The 22,049-nt window shown below is 34.6% G+C and overlaps 1 protein-coding gene across 4 annotated transcripts in view; it reads right to left on the reverse strand.

The window, feature by feature from the left end:
- Positions 1 to 21,212, reverse strand: part of col6a2 (collagen, type VI, alpha 2) — a 39,207-nt gene extending 17,995 nt beyond the window's left edge. The window contains exons 1-18 of one of the 4 annotated variants that reach the window (XM_009306168.5): positions 20,918 to 21,125; positions 17,046 to 17,147; positions 10,892 to 11,499; positions 8,768 to 8,788; positions 7,639 to 7,704; positions 7,501 to 7,554; positions 7,321 to 7,365; positions 7,008 to 7,034; positions 6,904 to 6,930; positions 6,744 to 6,788; positions 6,582 to 6,635; positions 4,652 to 4,714; positions 4,213 to 4,275; positions 4,079 to 4,132; positions 2,245 to 2,280; positions 2,102 to 2,164; positions 410 to 472; positions 247 to 309 (exon numbers count right to left, since the gene is read on the reverse strand). In XM_009306168.5, coding sequence (XP_009304443.2) covers positions 247 to 309; positions 410 to 472; positions 2,102 to 2,164; positions 2,245 to 2,280; positions 4,079 to 4,132; positions 4,213 to 4,275; positions 4,652 to 4,714; positions 6,582 to 6,635; positions 6,744 to 6,788; positions 6,904 to 6,930; positions 7,008 to 7,034; positions 7,321 to 7,365; positions 7,501 to 7,554; positions 7,639 to 7,704; positions 8,768 to 8,788; positions 10,892 to 11,499; positions 17,046 to 17,147; positions 20,918 to 21,110 — 1,647 coding nt within the window. In that variant the 5' untranslated portion in view covers positions 21,111 to 21,125. Of the gene's footprint in view, positions 1 to 246; positions 310 to 409; positions 473 to 2,101; positions 2,165 to 2,244; positions 2,281 to 4,078; positions 4,133 to 4,212; positions 4,276 to 4,651; positions 4,715 to 6,581; positions 6,636 to 6,743; positions 6,789 to 6,903; positions 6,931 to 7,007; positions 7,035 to 7,320; positions 7,366 to 7,500; positions 7,555 to 7,638; positions 7,705 to 8,767; positions 8,789 to 10,891; positions 11,518 to 17,045; positions 17,148 to 20,913 lie in introns of all 4 variants that reach the window. The other 3 variants (XM_021479872.3, XM_691072.10, XM_021479873.3) reach the window with 3 other exon arrangements.
- Between the last annotated feature and the right edge of the window lie 837 nt (positions 21,213 to 22,049).

The raw sequence follows: 22,049 nt of genomic DNA on the forward strand, positions 1-22,049 counted from the left end.
TTGGCCGTAGTGCATGAGTGTGAATGAGAGTGTATGGATGTCTTTCAGTACTGGGTTGCAGCTAGAAGGGCATCTGCTGTGTAAAACATGTGCTGGATGAGTTGGCGGTTCATTCCGCTGTGGTGACCCTTGATGAATAAAGGGACTAAGCCGAAGGAGAATGAATGAATGAATAAATCCGCCTTCAGTTTCAGACATGTTCAGCCAAAGTGTACAATGAGGCTGACTGCAAATAGTTTCTATTACCTTTCTGCCTGCATCTCCAGGAGCTCCTGGTGGGCCTCTTGGTCCTGGAAGTCCGTTATCACCCTAGACATTAGTAAGAAAATGGTTATTTTTACTCGTATCCAAATTTAAACCAATAAAAATACATTTTCTGTTTTCAAGCAGCCATATCAGTGGCTTTTACCTTGGATCCTTTGCCGCCAACTTCACCTGCAAGACCTCTGGGTCCCTCAGCACCTGGTTCACCCTGTGAAATGTTATCCATATTTCAATTAATAATCCAGGACATTGATAAAATAATTCATAAATAAAAATGTATCTAAGCTTATTAGTGGTGTAACGGATCACGCTGCGATTTTTGAGTCAAGGATCGGACCATTTTTTTAGATAAGCAAAAAAGGAGGGAGATAAATGTCATTTGCTTTCAATTTAAACACAAATACTACTGCAAAAACTATTGGTTTAAACAAACAGAACCTGTACTTTTAATAAAAAAAATCAAGAAAGAACCAGCAGAAAAAGGAAAGTATTCAATAAGAAAAATAATCTTTGCGACTGATGCTGATAATGCTAAATATGGAAATCTAAAATCTTGTACATCATATATTTATTTTCAATTAATGATTTAAAAATTCACACATAAAACTTCATGTTTCATTATAGGTGGATCATTTTTGAAAATCAATTCAGTGACATCATTTTGATGGTTGTTTGTCGCCACCCATTGGTTAAACAATGTAGTTGCTACAACTTCCCCCAGCGTCAAGTTCCATTAAACAGTGATTTTAATCTTTACCATAAACATCAGTGTTTACATCTGATCTATAAACTGTTCCCTCAGTACTTCTGTGTCATTTAATTGTTTGTAACTAATTGAAAAAGTGCAAAAACTAAATCTCTCTCGATCAAACACATATTTGAACACAGCGCTTCGAAAGATTTTTACACATATGCAAATCATTATTATTTATCATTCATGTTGCGTGAGTCTGAATTGAGATCACAATTTTTTAATGTTTAATTCTGCAGGTTTACACCGAATTCATTAATGCAGGCTAAACAGTGACAGAAAACACCTTTAATTCATAACCTAAGAAAACATTTACATAGGTCCCACCACAACTTTTTCCATCATCATTATATTTTACAAGGAAGCCAAAATGCTTTCATAAACGTGATTTGAATGATGAGGGAAGCGATCTATCTGTAATTGTTATAAATGTTGGATTAACCTACAAGTTTAAAAAAGTTACTTATCCGCGGGTCATTTCCCACAGATACCGAACTGTGGGTGGTGATCAATCGTGATCCGTTACACCACTAGAGTTTATGATAAAATAAGAGCTGCTTCAGGGCTCCAGACTGATATTCAATTGATCACACTTTGTTCCTGTCAGTGGAAAATTTATTTTTGATCAGAAATAAAAACCATATCCCTTGTGTATGAGAAATATTAAAAGTCAAAAGCAAAATGAAACAGGCACTCACATTACTGCACATCATTTACACGCTTATTAAAAAGTAAGGCATTTAAACTTAAGGCATTTTACAGTTCACAACCAACATACTGTTCATAACGAGAGAAAAAAACACAGAGACCATAAACTGTAGACTATTTCTATACCCGTGATTATCATGACCTACAAAAATATGAAATAATGAGTTTGTTACAGTCTTTGTTGATTTTTGTTCATTTGACATCTGCATTCTTCAGCTCGAGATACTGCTACTGTCAACTCAAGCTGTCAAAAGTGTATTTCTAAGATACAAAACATATGTAGACGTTTCAGATATTAGTCTGCTCCCCTGCACATACTAAACACCTTTTCTAAAATGCTATTTTAAGTTTCAATTGTCCTTGAACCCAAACACTGACCTTCTCTCCTTTTGCCCCATTAGGTCCAGTGCTTCCTTTAGGTCCAAAATCTCCTCTTCGCCCCTAATAATGCAATAGCAAATATTACAATACTGCAGGGCGACATACTGTAGTTTAGGAAGGCAAAAAAATTAAATCCTCACAGCATCTCCTTTGGGTCCAGGTCCTCCAGCTGTCCCCTATGAAGAAAAAAAAATCGATTTGAAGTTAAAAAGAATAAAAAGAATAACATAACCACTAACACAGTTTATGTTGAAAACTTTGTTTACAGTGGTAAAGGGGCTTCATTTGAAAAAAACAAATGGAAATGGATCTGAATTGGGTGGATCATGACCGATTTTAAACCTGGGACTATGGCTAATAGATTTTAACAATGGGTATATTTAGGAAACTTTTTATTTTGTACAATTATAAAAGATGGTAGAATGGAATACTTCCAAACTTTAAAAGATAAGTTTGGTTTTATAAACCAAGATCTATTTAGATATTTACAGTAGAGTTGCAGGGCTATTAGATGAAAGAAATACAGGATGAGGAATGAAACAATCAGCTTGTTCAGATTTTAAGAATGACTAAAACAATTTCTAAATTATTTAGAGCAAATTCTAGAGGACTCTAAACAGACTATATAGGATCAAAACGGGAAAAGGAAGTAGGCATTATTTCGAATCAAAACCAATGGGTAAGCTCACACGAAATCTGCGTACGCAGAAATCCGCAGATTTCCACAGATTTCTAGCCCACCATTGAGTCTATTTATTTACTCGTGTAAATGTATGTAAATTTATATTTATTAATTTTTCAAATTGATTTCAGGAAAATTAATGACTAATATGAACGTGTTCGTGTCATTTATTTACAATACAGTGTGTAAAGTAATATTTTCTGTCTTTTAGTAGACAGATTATATGAAAGACTTGTTTTGTCTACTAAATAAGTGGATGTAGATGGATTTGCATTGTAAACATTAAATAAAAAGCTTGTTTAAAAGCTATTACTTTTTATTTAATGTATAAAGTTTTTAGTTACGATAATCCCAAAATATTTCTGCATAAATCGGCAGATTTTTTATTTTTTATACAAAATTCTTCATAGAAATGTCCATAGATTCTGTCTGGCCCTTACCAATGGGTTAAAATATGTGCTGTCCCACATAACTCAACAAGCTCAAGAATGTGACGTGAGTTTTGTTAAAATAATTAGATTGTATTTTTTTATTACACTAAAAGAATTTAATCATTACAATTAGGGACTCCTCATCCTTGTTGGAGGAACTTTGGGGTAGAGGAGGCACGTCATGCGCATATATTCTGGCAGTGCTCAAGAATTCATAGTTTTGGGGAAACGGTACACTCTGCTATCAATGATATTTTTGATCTTCTTCATTTTCCTAGATCATTCGAAGTACTTTATCTATGAGATATTCCTAATAAACTTGAAAATGAGGAGATATCTATTTAAGATATTAATGGCAACAGGTAAAAAGCTATAACCTGGAAATGGTATAAGGAAAAGCCACCAACTAAAGCAAATGGTTCATAATAATAGCAGAAGTTGAGAAAACGGAAAAAACGACACAAGCCCTACACAAGCACAAATAGGAGTAAAGGACTGGCTTTCTCCACAATGGCAATATAATTATTCATATTTTAATACTTGCATAAATCTAGAGATTAATGCATCATTGTAAGAATATGTTTGGCAACCTTTTATGATATTTTATTTTATACTTAATCTATTTATTTATTTTCTTGCTGAGGTTAATTTAAAAATTTTATGTATGTGTGTATATAGATATACATGTGTGAAATGGGTGTATTTGTATATATACATACAGTATGTATGTATGTACACGTATGTATGTATAATTGTTTTTTTTTGTTTGTTTGTTTGTCTGTTTTGTTCCCACTGGTTCTATGTTCCTAAAAAATCAATAAAAACTAAGTATAAAAAAATAAATAAAATAATAATACATACAGCGCCTCCTTTTGTGCCAGGAATTCCAGGCGATCCAGGACTTCCTCTCTCTCCCTACAGGGGGCATAAGAGAACACATTACAACATGATTGATGGCCAACATTGATGTAATCTCTGGGGTTATCAGATCCTACTTTTGGTCCAGGATCTCCAGCTGGGCCTGGAGGACCTGATCTTCCTGGACGACCTCGATCACCCTAAGAGCAAAGTCAGAAAACAAAACAGATTAAATCAAGCTTCCTAATTTTGGAGTAATTCACAAAAAAAATATGCATTGTGTCATCATTTACTCATTCACCACTTGTTCTAAACCTGTTTGAGTTTCTTTATTCTGTTGAACATAAATGAATATATACTGAAGAATGTTGTAAAAAATCAGCCATTGGCTTCTATAGTATGTTTTGTTCTTACTATAGATGTCAATAGCAATTTTCCCCCCATAATTGTTCAGAATATAAGGGGTTTTTTTTCAACAGAAGAAATAAATTCATAAAAGTTTAGTAAATGGTGAGGGATGAACTATTCCTTTAATGGCTTGATATGTTTCTCTTTTCTCTGTGATTCATCAGGTACCTTATCTCCCAAAGCGCCTGGAAGACCAGGCTCTCCAACATCTCCAGGATGACCATCAGGACCCTGTAAAAGGCATATGTTCACTGGTTAGATGACCTGTATAACTTAGAGTATGGTCTCACTTTTAGTTGGCAGGTTTGGTTTGATTAAAGTGAATGTAATGTGATGGCTTTGTTAGTGTAATTTTTAAGAGTGAATGTTGCTATCAAAAAAAGATGGATCTCAGACTGCTATAAACATATATTTTCAGGGTTTCTGCAAGTTTCACCAAGTCAAATTTAAGACTTTATTTCAGACTTATACATGGCTAAACTGAAAGGATTGTTACTAGTCCTATTAAACAAGTCTAATTACTTGAATAATACTTAAATAATGTGTCAAAAGATGCAAACCATACATACACTTTTTCATTTTTACTTTAACTTTTCTTTGACAAGCTTTAAAAACTATAATTAAACTAAATGCAGCAACAGTTTGTCCAGGTCAGTGTCCTCACCACATATAGTCTATAAATACATGGAGAACTCACAAATGTTATTGAACTGTATCATTGAATAGAGTTCTAAATAGAGTTTTGTTAAAAGTTTGATTCAGATGTATTGAGATGTTGATGACTATGGTAGGGTTTGGCGAGGTCGACCAATTTGGCATCATACGATGTCTATTGTGAAACATTGCGATGGACAATAGCAACCTTAGTGTAAGCAGCGGTGAAATAATTATTCATGAATAATTAGTTTATTCATTCATAATAAATGAATTATTTGTAGTCTTCTGTTTCAACTAATTGACCCGCATGGTTGTTTTTTTTACCCATAACCCAATCATAAACAAATAAAGAAAAGTTACACACAAATTACCACCTGTCAATCACTTTTTTCCGCGGAACTCTGGCATGAACAGCCAGAGTGATCTGTCGTTATAATGGTGTTGACAAACTTACACAGCCAACAGGAACCAACCATTTCAAAAGACCGAAGACTGTTCGACGTGCATTGCTCTCTAGGGTTTTGTGCTTAAAGCACCCCATACTTACTGCCTGGAGCTCAGACGTGCGCATATACTGCTGAATGCCAGAGTGTGTGTGTGTGGTCACGTGATGGTGTTTTCAGCAGTAAAGTGTGGATGGAGAGCTGTTCAGAAATGCTAAATGAAACACCAGTGTGGATGTGGATCGTTTTTGTTCTAAAATGCCATTTTAAAACTAAGATGTATTAGAGTAAACGGGGCCTAAGCGTTTTGTATTTGCAAGCGGGTTGCTGCTGCGGCGGGGACAGGGCAAAGGATCGCGATGCCAGCTTAACATTGTGATGTTTATCAGCCATCGGTGATGGACAATGGCATCGTCTATCGACTCAACCCTACTGTATGGGCATTGACCTGATTGGGCAGCTTTACATGGACACTGGAAAATTAAGATCCATTTAAAATGATTTAAGTCAATATTTCAGCAAGACATTTTAAGACCTAAAATTTTGTTTTTGAAATTAAAGAAAATTTAATTTTTAAGACCCCGCGGACACCCTGTATTTTTCATACTTTTTTGTTATCTTAGTGTTCTCCATTTAAGTCAATACATTATGGAAATGTGTCTCATTAAGGCAATTTTCATATGGAATTCCTCATTCTGTTTTGCCTCCTTTATAGTTTCTAACCTTGTCATGAGTTCTAAAGTAATACAAAACATACCATCACATGAACACACATCCAGCTAACATGTTTAGCTAGGCTCACTGCATTATTTTGGATGTGCATCAAAACTGTCATAAAAGTCTTTGATTATATTTTGTATGTTTAGGTTTGGTCTTAAAAAACAGTGTGAACGCTAAAATGAACCCAGACTAAATGCAGTCGTTTTTAATAAAAAGAAAAGCATGAACATATCCTAAATTAAATGAATGGATAAATCTAAATGAATAAATGCACATACCTTGTCACCTGGATCACCTTTGCAGCCAGGAGCACCAATCCTGCCAAATTTTCCCTGTTAAAAATTAGGCCTTTTTATTGATTTATTTTTATTTTGACAGTTTAATGATGACCAATATTTATAATTCATTTTTCCTCTCTTCCAAATTTTCCATTGACTAACCTTCTGTCCATCTTTTCCATCACGGCCAGCTATTCCTGCAACACCCTGTTAGACAAACAATTAAAACATTTTTTGTAAATGATTAAAAAATATGTGCAGGATGAAAAATTGTTCATTCAGAGAAAATATAAAGTAATAAGAAAAGGTATGATGAGCTTACCTTTTTTCCTTGTGCTCCAATTTCTCCCTAAAAACAGATCATTTGAATGTAAGTCTTATTTTGTCATATTTATCAAATCTTACAGATGACCGTTTTCTGTGTACCTTTTCTCCTTTGAGACCAGGCTCTCCCTAAATAAGAAAAAAAAAAAAGAAAAGAAAACATTTCAAGTCTATTAATGATAATAAAACGTATTTGAATATTTGATATTTCACTATTAAATATGATTTTTACTTAAAAAACACATAAAACATTTTGTCTGAACAATATTTTACTTGAATATGCTAACCAAATATGCTTTATCAATTAATGAACATTATCCCATAGCCAGATATACAGTACATATTGAATGCTTTGACTCATAAAGTATACTGCCCCATACCTTTTCACTCCACTTGAGATATGTTAAAAACTTACTTTAGGACCAGGATGTCCAATGGGTCCTTCAATACCAGGATCTCCCTACAGGGTAAAAGAAATAGTACTGACGTGAGACTTTCACTAAATGCAAATAAGATTTATTATTCAATCTCATTCAGTTCAAATGCAGTTTATGCAGTGTGTATAATACATTCACGAGAATTGGCTTGTACTCACAGGTCGTCCCCTTTCACCTTTAAGGCCAGCGCCCCCATTATCTCCTTTAGCTCCCTGTAATAATGAAGTTGGATCAGGTTTTAATTGATTGAAATAAAATAGTTTTTCCACAACAGTTCATCTTGTTGTAACACCCACTTTCTGTCCTCTGTGTCCTGGGGGACCTGGAGGTCCTGGAGTCTCCAAGCATTTGGTAGAGTAGCACTGGAAAATGTCAATGAAATTTAGTTAGAAATGAGTTCGGTCACTTATAAAATTAAGTAAAAATGAAGAACCTTTACAACATCTATATGGATAACTCCAGAGGTTTTAAACTATTTTCTATGATAAGTCCTTTCATAGAACGATCATAGAGAAGTCAAATGTGATAACTCAATGGTTCAGTAAAGAACGTCAACATCTATACTTCTATACATCTATACACTGTTTTATTTAGCATGACGAGCCATTATAGACAATCCACACTAGCTTCACATGTTAAAGGGATATTTCTGTTATCATTTACTTATCATCCATTGTTCCAAACCTGTTTCTTTCTTCTGTTGAACACAAAGGATGTTATCTTGAAGAATGTTGGAAATTTCCAAAGTGTGCTTGATCCTACTATGCATGATGGATTTGCTCTTCAGTGTTTGGACTTCCAACAGTGAAAATTAAAGCACACTAAACTGAACTAAACTCTGAAAACTGCACTGACACAGTTTTAATTTACTAGAACTTCTATGTTAAGCTGCTTTGACACAATCTATATTGTAAAAGTGCTATAGAAATTAAGATAAATTGAATTGGTTTACAACATTCTTCAGAATATAATGTTTTGAGTTCAGCTGAAGAAAGAAATTGCTAATGTTTAAAACCACTTGAGTGTGAGTAAATAATGAGGAAATTTTCCTTTTTAGGCGAACTATCCCTTTAAAAATAACATGTAAAATAAACATGGAACAAATGTGTATCACGTCATTTGTGTTTTTATTATTATTTTTATTTTTATTTTTTGTTGACATTTGTGGATCTGCGTTTGGCAAGGTTATCATCCATACATGAAGCTTATTAAACACTAAATTAAAAACTGTTTAGTAAATTACTGTAGCGTAAACTATAAGTTACTTATAGGAACTGTTCAACTAAGCTTCCAATGCACTGATGCAAATAAAAAAAGACATGTAAAGCCTTTATTTTCAAGAGTACAGTGACAGCTTTGAGGAAAGTCTTGAAGTTGGAACCTACTGAGAAAAAACATTGAAACCAATTGATGTCAGTATCTCACCTCTTGGTAAGCCATATGAAGCTGCAAGAGAGAACAACAACAAAACATTACTAAAATAATCTTCAACCCACAACAAAATACTAAATCAAGTCATATGTGAGAAAAATTCCCCTTAAATGTCTTAATGTAAAACTATATAAGTATAAAAAGTAGTGCTGGGCAAACATTAATTGCAATTAATCGCATCCAAAATAAAAGTTTGTTTTGACATAATATGTATGTGTGTACAGAGTATATTTTTATGTATATATAAATACACACGTGCATGCATATATTTGAGAAAATGTTAATTTATATGTAGATAAAGAATATATATATATATATATTTGATGCAAATTATATCGAAATTTAAATGTATGTAACAATAGTTTTTTATAGTTTGTTTCTATGTATGTGTGTATCACATACAGTTGAAGCCAGAATTATTATTTGTCCTCCTGAATTATTAGCCCTCCTGGATTTTTTTGCCCAATATCTGTTGAACGGAATGATTTAAAAAAAAAACATTTCTAACCACATTAGTTTTAATAACTAATTCCTAATAACATATTTCTTTTATCTTTGCCATGATGACAGAATATAGTATTTTACTAGATATTATTTGAGATACTGTCCAGCTTAAAGTGCAATTTAAAGGCTTAACTAGGTTAATTAGGCAAGTTAGTGTTATTAGGCAAGTCATTGTATGACAATGGTTTGTTCTGTAGACAATCAAATATATATATATATATATATATATATATATATATATATATATATATATATATATATATATATATATATATATATATATATATATATATATATATATATATATATATATATAATAGCTTAAGAGGACTAATAATATTGACCTTAAAATGTTTTTTTTTTAAACGTAAACTGCTTTTGTTCTAGCCAAAATAAAACAAATAAAACTTTCTCCAGAAGAAAAAATAATATAGGAATTACTGTGAAAAATTCCTTGCTCTGTTAAACATCATTTGGGAAATATTTAAAAAGAATTAATTTTGCCAAATAATTTTGACTTTAACTGTATAAATATTTATACAACACTTCTGTCCGGTTTTCGAATCTGATTGGCTGATAGCCGTGTGATATTCTCTAAATAACACCACTCGTCCAGCCTCTTCACCTTTGTGTATTACTCCGCCCTCATACAGCAACAAGCAGAGGACACTACAGCTTGAAAAATATTGCAGCTATTGGATAACATAATGTTTTTTTGAAGCTTTATTTGAGAATGGAGTTGTTTAGATTGCAACTATGCAGTTTATTTCTAAGGATAGTGCCTATTTTCAAATAATTATAATTCCGGAGATACAGTGCATCGGCCGCCATAAGCCTCTCTGAGCAGACCAAAGAAAGAGACGATTGAAGTTGCGCCACAAGATTGCGACAGAGACCGCATAATAAGTCCTTACAGGATGAAAAACTCAGCGTTTCTAAGCGCAAGTTTGAAACTACCACTGAATAAATCATTTTAAATCAGGTAAGTGATATTGACAAGTGCTGTATTTATACCACAGAAACTGGTAGTGTTTGCTTTGGCTTTTTGGGGGTTAATTATTGTGATCTCCCGATTGCAACAGAGAAATACAGGGAAATCTTTGTAGATTGATGGCATTTCATGCTGTTCAGCCTAATAATCTTAAAATGTGAGCAAAAATCACCTGTTTTGTCATCACTTTAAATATTAAGCTAGAGAATCATTCAAATGCTATCTCTGAAGTGATGTGTGTGAAGTAGCAATGGTTTTTGCTGTTCTGCGGTCAGCTGCATATGTTAATGAATGGCGGAAAAAAAGTAGTTTTTGAGGTTATTTGAGACTCTTCGTGTTTGATTTTTTTAATATACATGAATATGTCGTTGAACTGTTGTATAAACACAATATCACACTCGTAGCAGTGCGATATGGTTGTGTATTGTCACTGGAGGGACACTAAGGCACTCGGCCTGAGGCCTCAAGCCATTGCACGCCTCCCACCAGGGCTGATATACAGCTATATCGCACTGCTCCAAGTGTGATATTGCTTATATAACACACACATCTATCACTTTTGTTTTGGATGTGATTAATCGCGAGTAATCTTTTCCCAGCACTAATAAAAAGCTTTGCATTACCATTGTGTCATAAATGCGATCGATTGTGGACGTCACAATGACCGGCCGTGTTCCAGTGAGATTCACCGCCATGTATTTATCCCGGTAAACTCCAGCGGGTGAGTTTGCTATCTCCCTGAGTCCCGTCTCCTCCAAATTCCTGGACGATGCCACAGCGAAGATCCTAATATTTTCATCGCGTGCCCGTTCTGCCGCCACTTTGATCCCTCCGCATGGGTTCGCAGTCACGTGACCATCAGTGATGACCACGGCGAATCGTTTGGCATCGGGTCTGGATGGAAAGCGGACCAGCTGCTTGGTCATGTTGGTGATGGCGCAATCAATGTGCGTGCCCCTGCCTAGGTATCTGATGGGCCGGAGATTACTGATGAACTTCTCTTTAGTGGTGATGGTGCTGAAGAACTCCTGGAGCTGGGAGAAGTGGAGTCCTCCGATGGCCCAGGTGATGTTCACGGATCCTCTGTAGTTCACATTTTGGAGCTTCTCAGCAAATCTGATGGTGAAATCTTTGATACTCTCTACCAAGCTGCCTGGCGGATTCTCCTGAAGAGCGATGGTCTCAGATGTGTCAATAGCAAAGTACAAGTCGATCGGGCATTCGGTACTCTCTGAAGGGACAGAACACACTTGGGGATTTAAATCACTAAATCAGGGTGAAAAAGCATGAAGGAAGTGCTATATTTGTTAAAGAAATGCACTAATGGTTACAAGTATGAGGGTAGTATTAGAGATGCTCAAAATAACTGATTAACCGTTAACCGAAAGGGTTCATTTGTAACCAAGTTAAAAGATTAAAAAATATTGTTTTATATATTTTTAGTGTTTGGCTGCATAAGGGGTCGATCACAGTGAACGCACTTTTTGCATTGAGAGTTGCATCTTTTGAATGGCTTACTAACGGCTACGAGTGTTTTACGCGCTGCTTATGCGCCCTGCGCGCCTAGCATTTTGCCGTTGCGCGCTATGTGCGATCAAGCTGAGAAAGTGTGTTACCTCAGTTGCGTCTTTTTCATTCTTCAATCAAATGACAGCAGAGGCGGGGTTTCCTTTGAGGTGACAGCAGTGTTTGTGTTGTCAAGACGACTACAGCGAGCTTTTAATGATGGAGGAGAGACTTGTGGTCGCTGTTTCAAGTCATTCAAAGCTTTATGACTTTACAGATCTTGAATATCACAATGTTATTAAAAATTACAGTTATAACAAAATTAACAGCAACACTCGAGCGCAATACGGGTCAGCTGATACAGTCTTTTCCTAGTGACATACAAAAGAGCACTGCACTTCTTTTTTTCCTGTCAACTTAATAGGCAGTGCGGTCCCCCTCGCGTTTTTGTAATGGAAAAGCGCGTTCGCTGTGATCAGCCCCTGATGTGCAATACATATTTGTTAACTCGCGCGTGCAACCAAACGTGCCTTTAGATGTATTTTGCCAAATAAGCAAAATACAAGAAGGATATTTCTGGTCACAGTTTGACACAGATGAGTTGAAAAATCAGCGCTGATGCTGATGGCCTCTGTGCTGCCTGAAGCCGTGTCATAAACTCAACAAATAGGCTGATGATTTAGCGTAGGCTGCAACTAACAAAGCAACCTTTTTCCATTTGAAAAATTACAGTTATTATAATTTTTTATATAATATACATTTTTTAATAGCCTACATAGCCTAATCTACCAATCAAACAAAACCAAAGTTTTTCTTGATTTTGGCATAATGATAGCCTAACTTCGCACCAAACTGAGGCTTTCATTTTACAGCTTCTAAAACATGTATGCAAATTAATGTATTATTATATTTAAACTAACTAATTGGTATATGTTATGTAGTAGCCTATACTTTACAGAAAGTCAACATATGAGCCTTAAGGCTCATTGTCATTGTCTTTCATTAAACGCAGTGCATGCACACATGAACTGCGAGTGAGACAGAGGAAAAAGTCATAATTGTAATTAAAGACAAAGGGCCCTATCATACACGTGGCACAATGTGGCGCAAGGCACGACGCAATAGTTGTTTGCTAGTTTCAGCTTGGCGCAAGAGTCGTTTTGATGTTTTGCAGCACGCTGTTTAAATAGCATTTGCGCTCATATGTGCTCCCATTGGCGTTCTGGTCTAAAAAAGGAGGCGTGTTGAGGTGCATTGCTGGCGTATTGCTATTTGAGAAACTATAATAGATTGTTCAATAGAATGGAACAAGAGATTGTTCAATAGACCGGCATTAGTTGTGCGCCTCGCTTACACATTGCTTAATACAGACAGGATGTAGGCTACAGCAATACGCAAATATCTTTACATATGAAAAAGAATTAAAATATTAAGGATATATATAGGATATAATAAGCATATATATATATATATATATATATATATATATATATATATATATATATATATATATATGATATAAATATAAAGGATTAAAATATTACTAAAATTATTATTTTCTAGCCTACATAAATATAAAAACCATTCTTTCATGCCTTCTTCATCTCGGGAGGCTTTTTTAGTTTATTCATAACAATTTGCTTATGTATAATGTTATTATTATAAGCAGTATTATTTATTATATGCATATTTATATTTGTTTTATTAAAACAAGCTTAGATTTACCCACCTGTCAGGTTTTAGACCATATGGGGCACAGCATGTGTATTTGGACATAACTCAGTTGTTTGACCAAACTTCGTTATTGCTGTTCATTTATTCGTTTGCTGAAAATTATAAGCGAATTTAGAAATAGTTTTGAAACAAATCTTTGCGCTTAACAAACAAAATTAATTATGTAGGCTAATTGATGTCTGTGCATACAACACGTTTCCTTATCCACGAGAGTGAAAGCGAAAGTAAATAATGAGGAGGCTCATCTCTCACTCTCTTGCTGTAGATGCTCTGTTCAACTGTTTTTTAGCAAGTGTAACGCTCAGTTTTTTCACTTACATAGTCCGTCATGTAAATAGCAAATGCAATATGGCGCGACGCAACTGACTCTTAAAGGGAATGGGAGATGAGACTCTGATTGGTTTATTCTCAAAACACACCTATAACTCATTAAGAGAATAGGCTCAAACCTTTTAGACCATGTGCCACAGCGCAAAGCGGATTTTTCCATCCTTATATTAGCAAAAGTGGATTCTGAATCGCCCTGCGCTTTGGACTTCGCACATGGATCGTCAAAATAGAGCCCTTAATCTTCAAACTAATGACTTCTATTAAAAATGTTGACAGAGGATTTGTAATACAATAACAGCGGAGCATAAATTAAATGCATATTTTCCTTGGAGCGATCTATTTGAGGTGGCCTAATATTTTTATTTGACGGAAGAAAAAATTATCAAACAAACAGCCTATGCAGGTTCTTAAAAAGTATTCAGTCAGTGTTTTTGTTTTGTAATGTAAATTTGTCATTTAAATAAAAAATATCTAGAGCAGGCCTATTTATCTTATTCTTTTGATTTAGTTTAGCCTATTCTGTTTTTCTATGCTGTTGGAAACACTGCAGGTGTGTGAAGATGTTCTGTTATGTTCTGCATGCTGTTCGAATGTTAAAATAAATCAGTATTTTAAAATGAAATACTTAATGTGTCACACAACATAGGCATGTGAAACTGTTTTTAATTAAATAATATTTTAATATTAATCTGTTAATGGTTAATATTCGGTTAACGAGCTGCGGTTGTCGGTTGGCAAAAGCAACCAAAATGAGCATCCCTAGGTAGTATTAAAAGAAGTTAGTACAATATGCTTATTTAGCATGTCAGTGACAATATGGCTTGGCCTGCACATCATATCATTTTAACATTGATATCGCAACGTGTGAGTCAAGTCACAAAGCAGGATCTGTAATGTGGAGTCAGGATTATAGTTGACCAGGTGCAATTGTGGATTCATTTCAGTTTAACCATAAAAAAGTCAACGTTTATCAATTGTGTTTTTAAAGTCTGCGTGACTGTGTAAGCATTTTTAAAGTAAAGTTTAAAGCATTTGGCCTTGAGAAATGATTACATTTTTAGATTTAACTTATCAAATATTAACTGTATTTAATTATTTATACAATGAAGAATATACAAATTTATTTCTGTACCCTGAATACGGTTAGATCCCTTCATTTGTATTTTTGCTCTACTGTATTTTTTCTAATTTGTTAATGCGTCACCTTGGAATTATAAGGTTCTATCTGCGTTCTGAATGATTTTGAGCTATTGAGCTTCAAAGTTTTTGCATTGCATAGCAAACATTTGTTTTTTAAATAAAAAGTCATAAAATGTAAACAACTATTAAAAAAACATCCCATAATGTAAATAATTTGCTATTTAATAAGAATATGTCAATAACTCAATTTTGACAAAAATGTCAGATAGAACCTTTTAATTCTAAGGTGACGAATTGTTAACTATTTGTTAATTTGTTAACACTCCCCTACAAAATCATCCTATTGAATCTAAAATTCATTCATTCATTTTCCTTCGACTTAGTCTATATTTTAAAAGTCGCCACAGCGGTATCAACCGCCAACTATTCTAGCATATGTTTTACGCAGCGGATACCCTTCCAGCCGCACCCTATTACTAGGAAACACCCAGAATACACACTCATTCACACATACACACTCATACACTACAGCCAATTTATTTTTATCAATTCACCTTTAGAGCATGTATTTGGACTGTGGGGGAAACCCACACCAACACGGGGAGAACATGCAAACTCTACACAGAAATGCCAACTGGCCCAGCAGGGACTCGAACCAGCGACCTTCTTGCTGTGAGGCGACAGCGCTAACCACTGAGTCACCATGCTGCTCCAGTTTTATTATAAATATCACAAAAATATATGTATTTTCCAGTATCATGCAGCCCTAAAATAGGCACTGATAATGTTACAATAGATTTATAACTCAAATAAATCCTGTTCTTTTTCTAATTATCACAGAATCCAGTCATTAAGGTTTTTCCATTTGTTTTTAATGTAATTTATTTTATTCATAAAGGATACATTAACGTAGGTCAAAACAGACAATAAAGACTTTAATAATGTTACAAATATTTTCTAATTGAAATAATTGATTTCTATTAATGACAGAAATCCTGATTTTGTTTTTATTAGAACATAAACTAATTTATCAAGCAATGATGCATTAATTGGTCACAGAGTTTTTTAAGAGGCGAGATGTTTTATTATGATTTTTTTATGAAGCGTCACCAAAGATGATTTATTTATTTCATTTTAAAAATATAATTATTGTGGAATATCATTAAAATGTAGTCAAATATAATTCATTATTTTGATTCAAAGCGATTTCTCAGCATTTATAACACACAATCCTTCAGAAATCATTCTAATATGCTGATTTGGTGATCGGGAAGTGCTTCTTCTTATCAATTGGTACATTTACATGAACATAAATACTCTGATTAAGAGTCTACCATTTAAAAGCGATTTTTTTTGGTTAATTTATCTGATTAAGGTCATAATCGAGCTAAACAGAAGTGGAATTAAGACATGTGCAGTATGCAGATTTTAGTCACATTTTTGAAACGCAGTACAGACAAGTAAACATCGCAATCAAACTATCATCGTTGTGTAAGATTTTCACCGCTTTTTGTGACAGGATAGGCAATACACACACGGCTGTTTACAGCTGACAATATTCTCTGCACATTTCAAATCAGTGAAGGATTACAGAAACCTGCATCGCTAAATGCAAAGGTTTTTTCCCATATGGCGTGCGGTATCAACAACACTCTTTCACCAGTTCATACTCCAATATCATGTTTGTCACGGGGGCATGCATGTTCTTAAATGAAAGTGAAAGTGCCTAACTGCAATTAAAGTCGACAAATTAAAAATGAAACACCTGAAATTACATGACACTCCAGAGGAATTGTGGATAGCGAGATGACGCAATGACATTAATCGATCTATGTGCTATAATATGTAAAACGGGATTATCAAAGGAACATTCAAAAATCAACTCATGTAAACACCTTAATCATATTACTGTCTTATTTAGATTACGACAAAAAAAAAATAAAAATCTGAAATATTTGTCTTTACAGCCACTTCTGAACAATTTAATTAATCAAATAAATAATAAAATCATGCATTCACAGAAATAAACAGAATAATCTTTCACCAAATCAAGCATTATTTACTCACTTATAGGACTACACGAAGAGCCGGCTGGAGTCTGGCCCTGTGCATGAACACCCACAAACAACAGGAGGAGGATCGACAAGCTCATCATCCTCACTCTCCTTCCTGAACAAGACAAGCAAACAGAACATGTTGACCATGATCACAGCACAACATGCTCATAAATCTGTCTGTAGACATCTCTTAGCTCCTAGCATGCTCATTTACAAAACATAGGGACTTGGATCTGGTGAATGTGAAATGCTTTAATGCTTTAAAGTGCACAATTATGAAATTAGGACCTAACAATCAGTACCACTATGGTAAATACGGTAAATGCAGGATGATAGACTCTATCTCCTGCATAAAATATGAATTCAGTTGCATTTTTTTATTGGAAAATGAACAGTGCTTCTTGAATTTTCCATTGAAAATGCTCAAACAGAGTCAAGCAGTAGGTGGAAACTGAATTGAAGTGGCCACACCCATAGGAAGTTGAAATGATAATGGAAATATTCAAGAGATATTCTTCAAGCATAGATAACAGATGAAAAAACTCCATTAATCTTCTCCATATGGAGCTCTGAGGTTAATCAATTGTAGACGACATTTTAAACCAATTAGTTCACATTTAACTGACTTTAAAACAACCATGTTTAATTGCAGAAATTGTGCAGAAAACTACATTTCCCATGATTCCATACAGAAAATCCCACCAATCAGAAAGTCGTTGCGAGCAAAGTGTGCTAAAAAAACTTTAGCTCCACCCACTCCCATGAATAACTGCAAATGAGTAGATCTAATAATTTAGTTGATCTCTCTGTGCTCCCAAAATATTTAAATATATAGATAATTAACGGTAGCTTAAATATTGTGTTGGTGCTTCTTGGGTAAGGGATTTGCCAAATTAAACACTGACAGTAGGTTGAAAAAATATTCAAAATGCTTTATTGACATGGCTATTCCTCAAAATTTTAAAGGGTTAGCCAGGTCAATAAAGACTATTTAATATTTTTCCACATTTTTCGAGTACCTTGGACTTATTTTAGTTTTGTATATAAATATAAAATTTTGTTTAATGAATATTTTTTACCTGCACTGTTAATCATTACCTGTAGAATCTACAGTAATTAACTGGCAGCAGTTAACCAGTACCTTACTGTAAATAATTACAGCAAAAATACGATATTCACATTTTCAGCACCATTTAGCTTCCTGTTTACGTATTTACAGTATTGTCTATGACTACCCTACAGTAAAATACAATTCATATTAGTATTGGGCGATGTCGACCAATTTGGCATCGTAAGATGTCTATTGTGAAACATCGCAATGGACGATAGCATTGTCGTCATAGGCAGCGGTGAATTTATTATTTATGAATGATTAATTCATTCATAACGAATTAATTACTTGTAGCCTACAATTTCAACTTCCTGACCTGCATGGTCTTTGTTTTACCTATAACCAAATCATAAATAAATAAAGTTACACACAAATTACTACCTGTCAATCCTTTTTTCCACAGTACTCTGGCATGAATAGGCTTCCCTATGGTTTGGTAAAAAAAAAAAAATGCACAACCAACAGTGTCTGAGGTTAACACTAAAATTACTAAGTACGAGCGTGAAAGCGAAAGACTGAAGCAGTGTACTGACGCTGTGACACATTACCTGATAGATTTAAAAGACCGAAGAGTTGTTAGATAGAGACAAGATTAATTAAATATCAAATTTAACAACTATAGTGGATGCAATCCAGCGGTACATCCTTCATAAACTGTCTGATGTGCAATGCTTTCTGGGCAGACTGCTGGAGCTTATGACAGAGTTTGTGTGTGTGTGTGGTCATGTGATGTGCGTTTTCAGTGGTATAGTGTGGACGGAAAGATCTTTTCAGTAATGCTAGGTGAAATGCCAGTGTGTACATGGATCGTTTTCGTTTTAAAATGGCATTTTAAAACTAAGACAAATAAGTGTAAACGGGGCCTAAGTGTGTATTTTTTTGCGAGCAGGTTGCTGCTTTTAGAGGGCGGGGTGGAGGATCACTATCCTGGCTCAGCATCGTGATGTCTCAGCATCGTGATGTCATCGGCGCTTAACGATGGCATCGTCTATCGACCCAACCCTAGTTCATATTACAGTTAAATACTTTGTAATTTACAAAAATAGTTACCAGTTTGTCATTTGCAATGTTAAATGGGGTTGTAATTCTTTTTGTAATTAAAGTTGTTTAGTATACGGTCTTGTGCTTTTGTCTTTTTTCACATATATTTTTTTCTTCAAATCAAGAATTTTTATGTATTTTTCAAAGATCCACCTGCTTTCGATTGAATAAGTTCTTGTGATTCGGAAGTTCAGAATAGAAATAAAGCTGTTCAATTTGCAGTCCTAAAATCCTGAGGAGCATCAGCATTTTACATTTTTATCATGAACTTTTTAAAGGGATTTTCCAATGGCATTATTATGGCACCAGTAGGAGTTGTGTTTGACATTACCAAAAAAGAAAAGACTTCAATATATTATTTTACAACATAACTAATAAAGTCTCACCTCACAGGCTCTGACTTTAAACAAGTTTTTTATTCGCGTCAAAGTTTGTGGTGTTGTGATTCACCTCATAGCTGGTTGGTTCTGCTAGTGGTTTATAAGAGTTAAAAATCACTATGACAAACAATTCCAGAACCATGGAAACAAAAAAGTAGGCGTGCACTAATTCAATCTAACTTAAAACAGGGTGTGGCTTAAAAAGCAGGAAGTTGTGTATAATTGCAAAGCAAAACAAGTCTCCATACTAATTATCTTGGTCATTTGCATTATTCATAGTTTGTTTTCAATGGAATGGTTAATAAAGTGTGAATATTGTCTTGATGAAGGTTCTACTTTTTACTCCACTGTTAAAAATGGACCAATCAATGCATTTGGGATTCCTGCACAGAGATTAAAAACTAATTTTCTAGTTCACTAAGATGGATTTTCATACAAACATCAACAACTGGAAATAATGCATTTCAACAATTATTCAATCAAATGTCTAATAAAAGACTAAAGTGACTTTCTGAGGCTCCCTATACCCTTGATATAAGTCAATTTTGTCTCTAACAAACTGGCTATTTGCTTAAAAATAACATGAGGTCATACTTTCTCTGGACCTCTCATAGGCTAATTCAGACTAACTATTACTACTAAGCTGTCAAAGCAGATTCAGAATGGCTGCTGCTAGAGACATTTTCAACAAAAGTTATTATGACAGTTTGTATTTGAAACAATTAACTCAGCTAGGCCTCACATTTAATTAAATGAGTCAATCTGATACTCTATATATGCCATAAAAAGGTGACAAAACATAAATATTGACTTAAGCACAAAAACCTTATTCCTGCTTACATCCAAATATCACGTGATGCAACAACTTACCAAGAAGTGCAAATAATTGCATTGATATATTGCAAACGTAGCATATAATGTACATTAATTAATTAATGGATTAATTAAATTCATTGTTTACATGTTATTACATTTATTTAGGTTTCATTGCCTGTTAGTCTGTTTTCATGTCCATTAAACAATATTAAATATATGCAAACATATACAATAAATACTTAATAAAGTCAACTTGCGTCTAACAATAATGCGATCAAGGCTTTATTATTTGATTAAATTGTATATGTGATCAATAGGACGAAATAATATTGATGAAGTGCATGCAAATCCCACTTTTTTTCTCTATCTCTCCGCTAAATCAGCAAATATTAGAAGCAGATGATAAAATACTAGCTACTGTAACTGAACAATATAATAGGCTGCCTTAAGTGCTCGTGCTTTTCCAAACCTGCACTCTTCAGAGTCAGCAATGCATTTGCCAAAGTTATATAAACTTAGTTTCGACTTACCCACCCAAGACCAGAGAATCTAAAGAACTTCTCGACTGATGACTTATGTTGAGGACTACCAAGCATACATTCCGAACCAGGTAGAAGCAGAAATCAGAATAAAGTCCAAAATGAGGGAGTGAGTGAGAAGCCAAGCTGCAGGAGAGGTTTCCTCTGCGCTTCTCCCAGCTTGAACAGAAGTCTGGATCCTCCTTCATGCGCGCCGCTGCACCGCGCGCGTCCCCGCTTCTGTCCGCGTGGCGGCGCTGTGCTTCCACACTGACGCTCTGATGAATCCTAAGAAGGGTGTAGTGTGTGTATCACCCACGCATGTTCACCAAAATTGGAGTGATACATCTTATTGAATTATATTTAGTGTTTTCCTTCAAAAAAAAAAAAAAAAAAGGCTACGTGTTAAAGTAATCGTGATCTCTCATATGGGCTTTCTTCTCTAAAGTGCGCTAATGAAAGGCACATGGATGAAGCATCTGCCGGCACAATGACCATAGTTCTGATTCAAAGGATCTAAATGTTTTTTTTTGAGTTCTATTTGTAGTTTTCCGGAGAATACAGAGGAAACACTGTCAGATGTAAAACAGACTAGTCCTTATAGATGTATCACTAAACCCTTTTAGCTATATAAATTAGATACACTCTTAGAAACATTAGTACGAGAGCTGTTACTGAGGTGGTACCTTTTTCTAAAGGTATACATTTGTAGCTAAAGGGTCCTTATTAATACCTCAAGGGCACATATTAATACCTAAAATGTACAAAAGGCAAGGCAAGTTAATTTATATAGAACATGTCATACCCAGGGGCAATTCAAAGTTACATAAAAAAGGAATAAAAGAGATGCATGTATAAAAAAATAACATAAAAAAAAGATGAAAACAGCGTAAAGACAAATATTCCATATTTCAAGACACCGTTGTATCATATTTTCTTATTTTACTCTGGGACTTCCCCATTCTGGTAATCACCCCACCCCCCAGCATGCTGCAGTGAATTACAGTACATGACAGGACCAAGTCAGGTGGCGCGGTGGTGGTGGGGGGATTTGGGGAGGTTTCCACGAGACAGAACAACATGAGAGATGGGTCTGAAATACGGGAGACTTCTGGGAAAAAGTGTTGGCAAGTATGGGTGGTGCAGTG

Source organism: Danio rerio, chromosome 11, assembly GCF_049306965.1.
Source record: "Danio rerio strain Tuebingen ecotype United States chromosome 11, GRCz12tu, whole genome shotgun sequence".
Taxonomy (NCBI): Eukaryota; Metazoa; Chordata; class Actinopteri; order Cypriniformes; family Danionidae; genus Danio; species Danio rerio.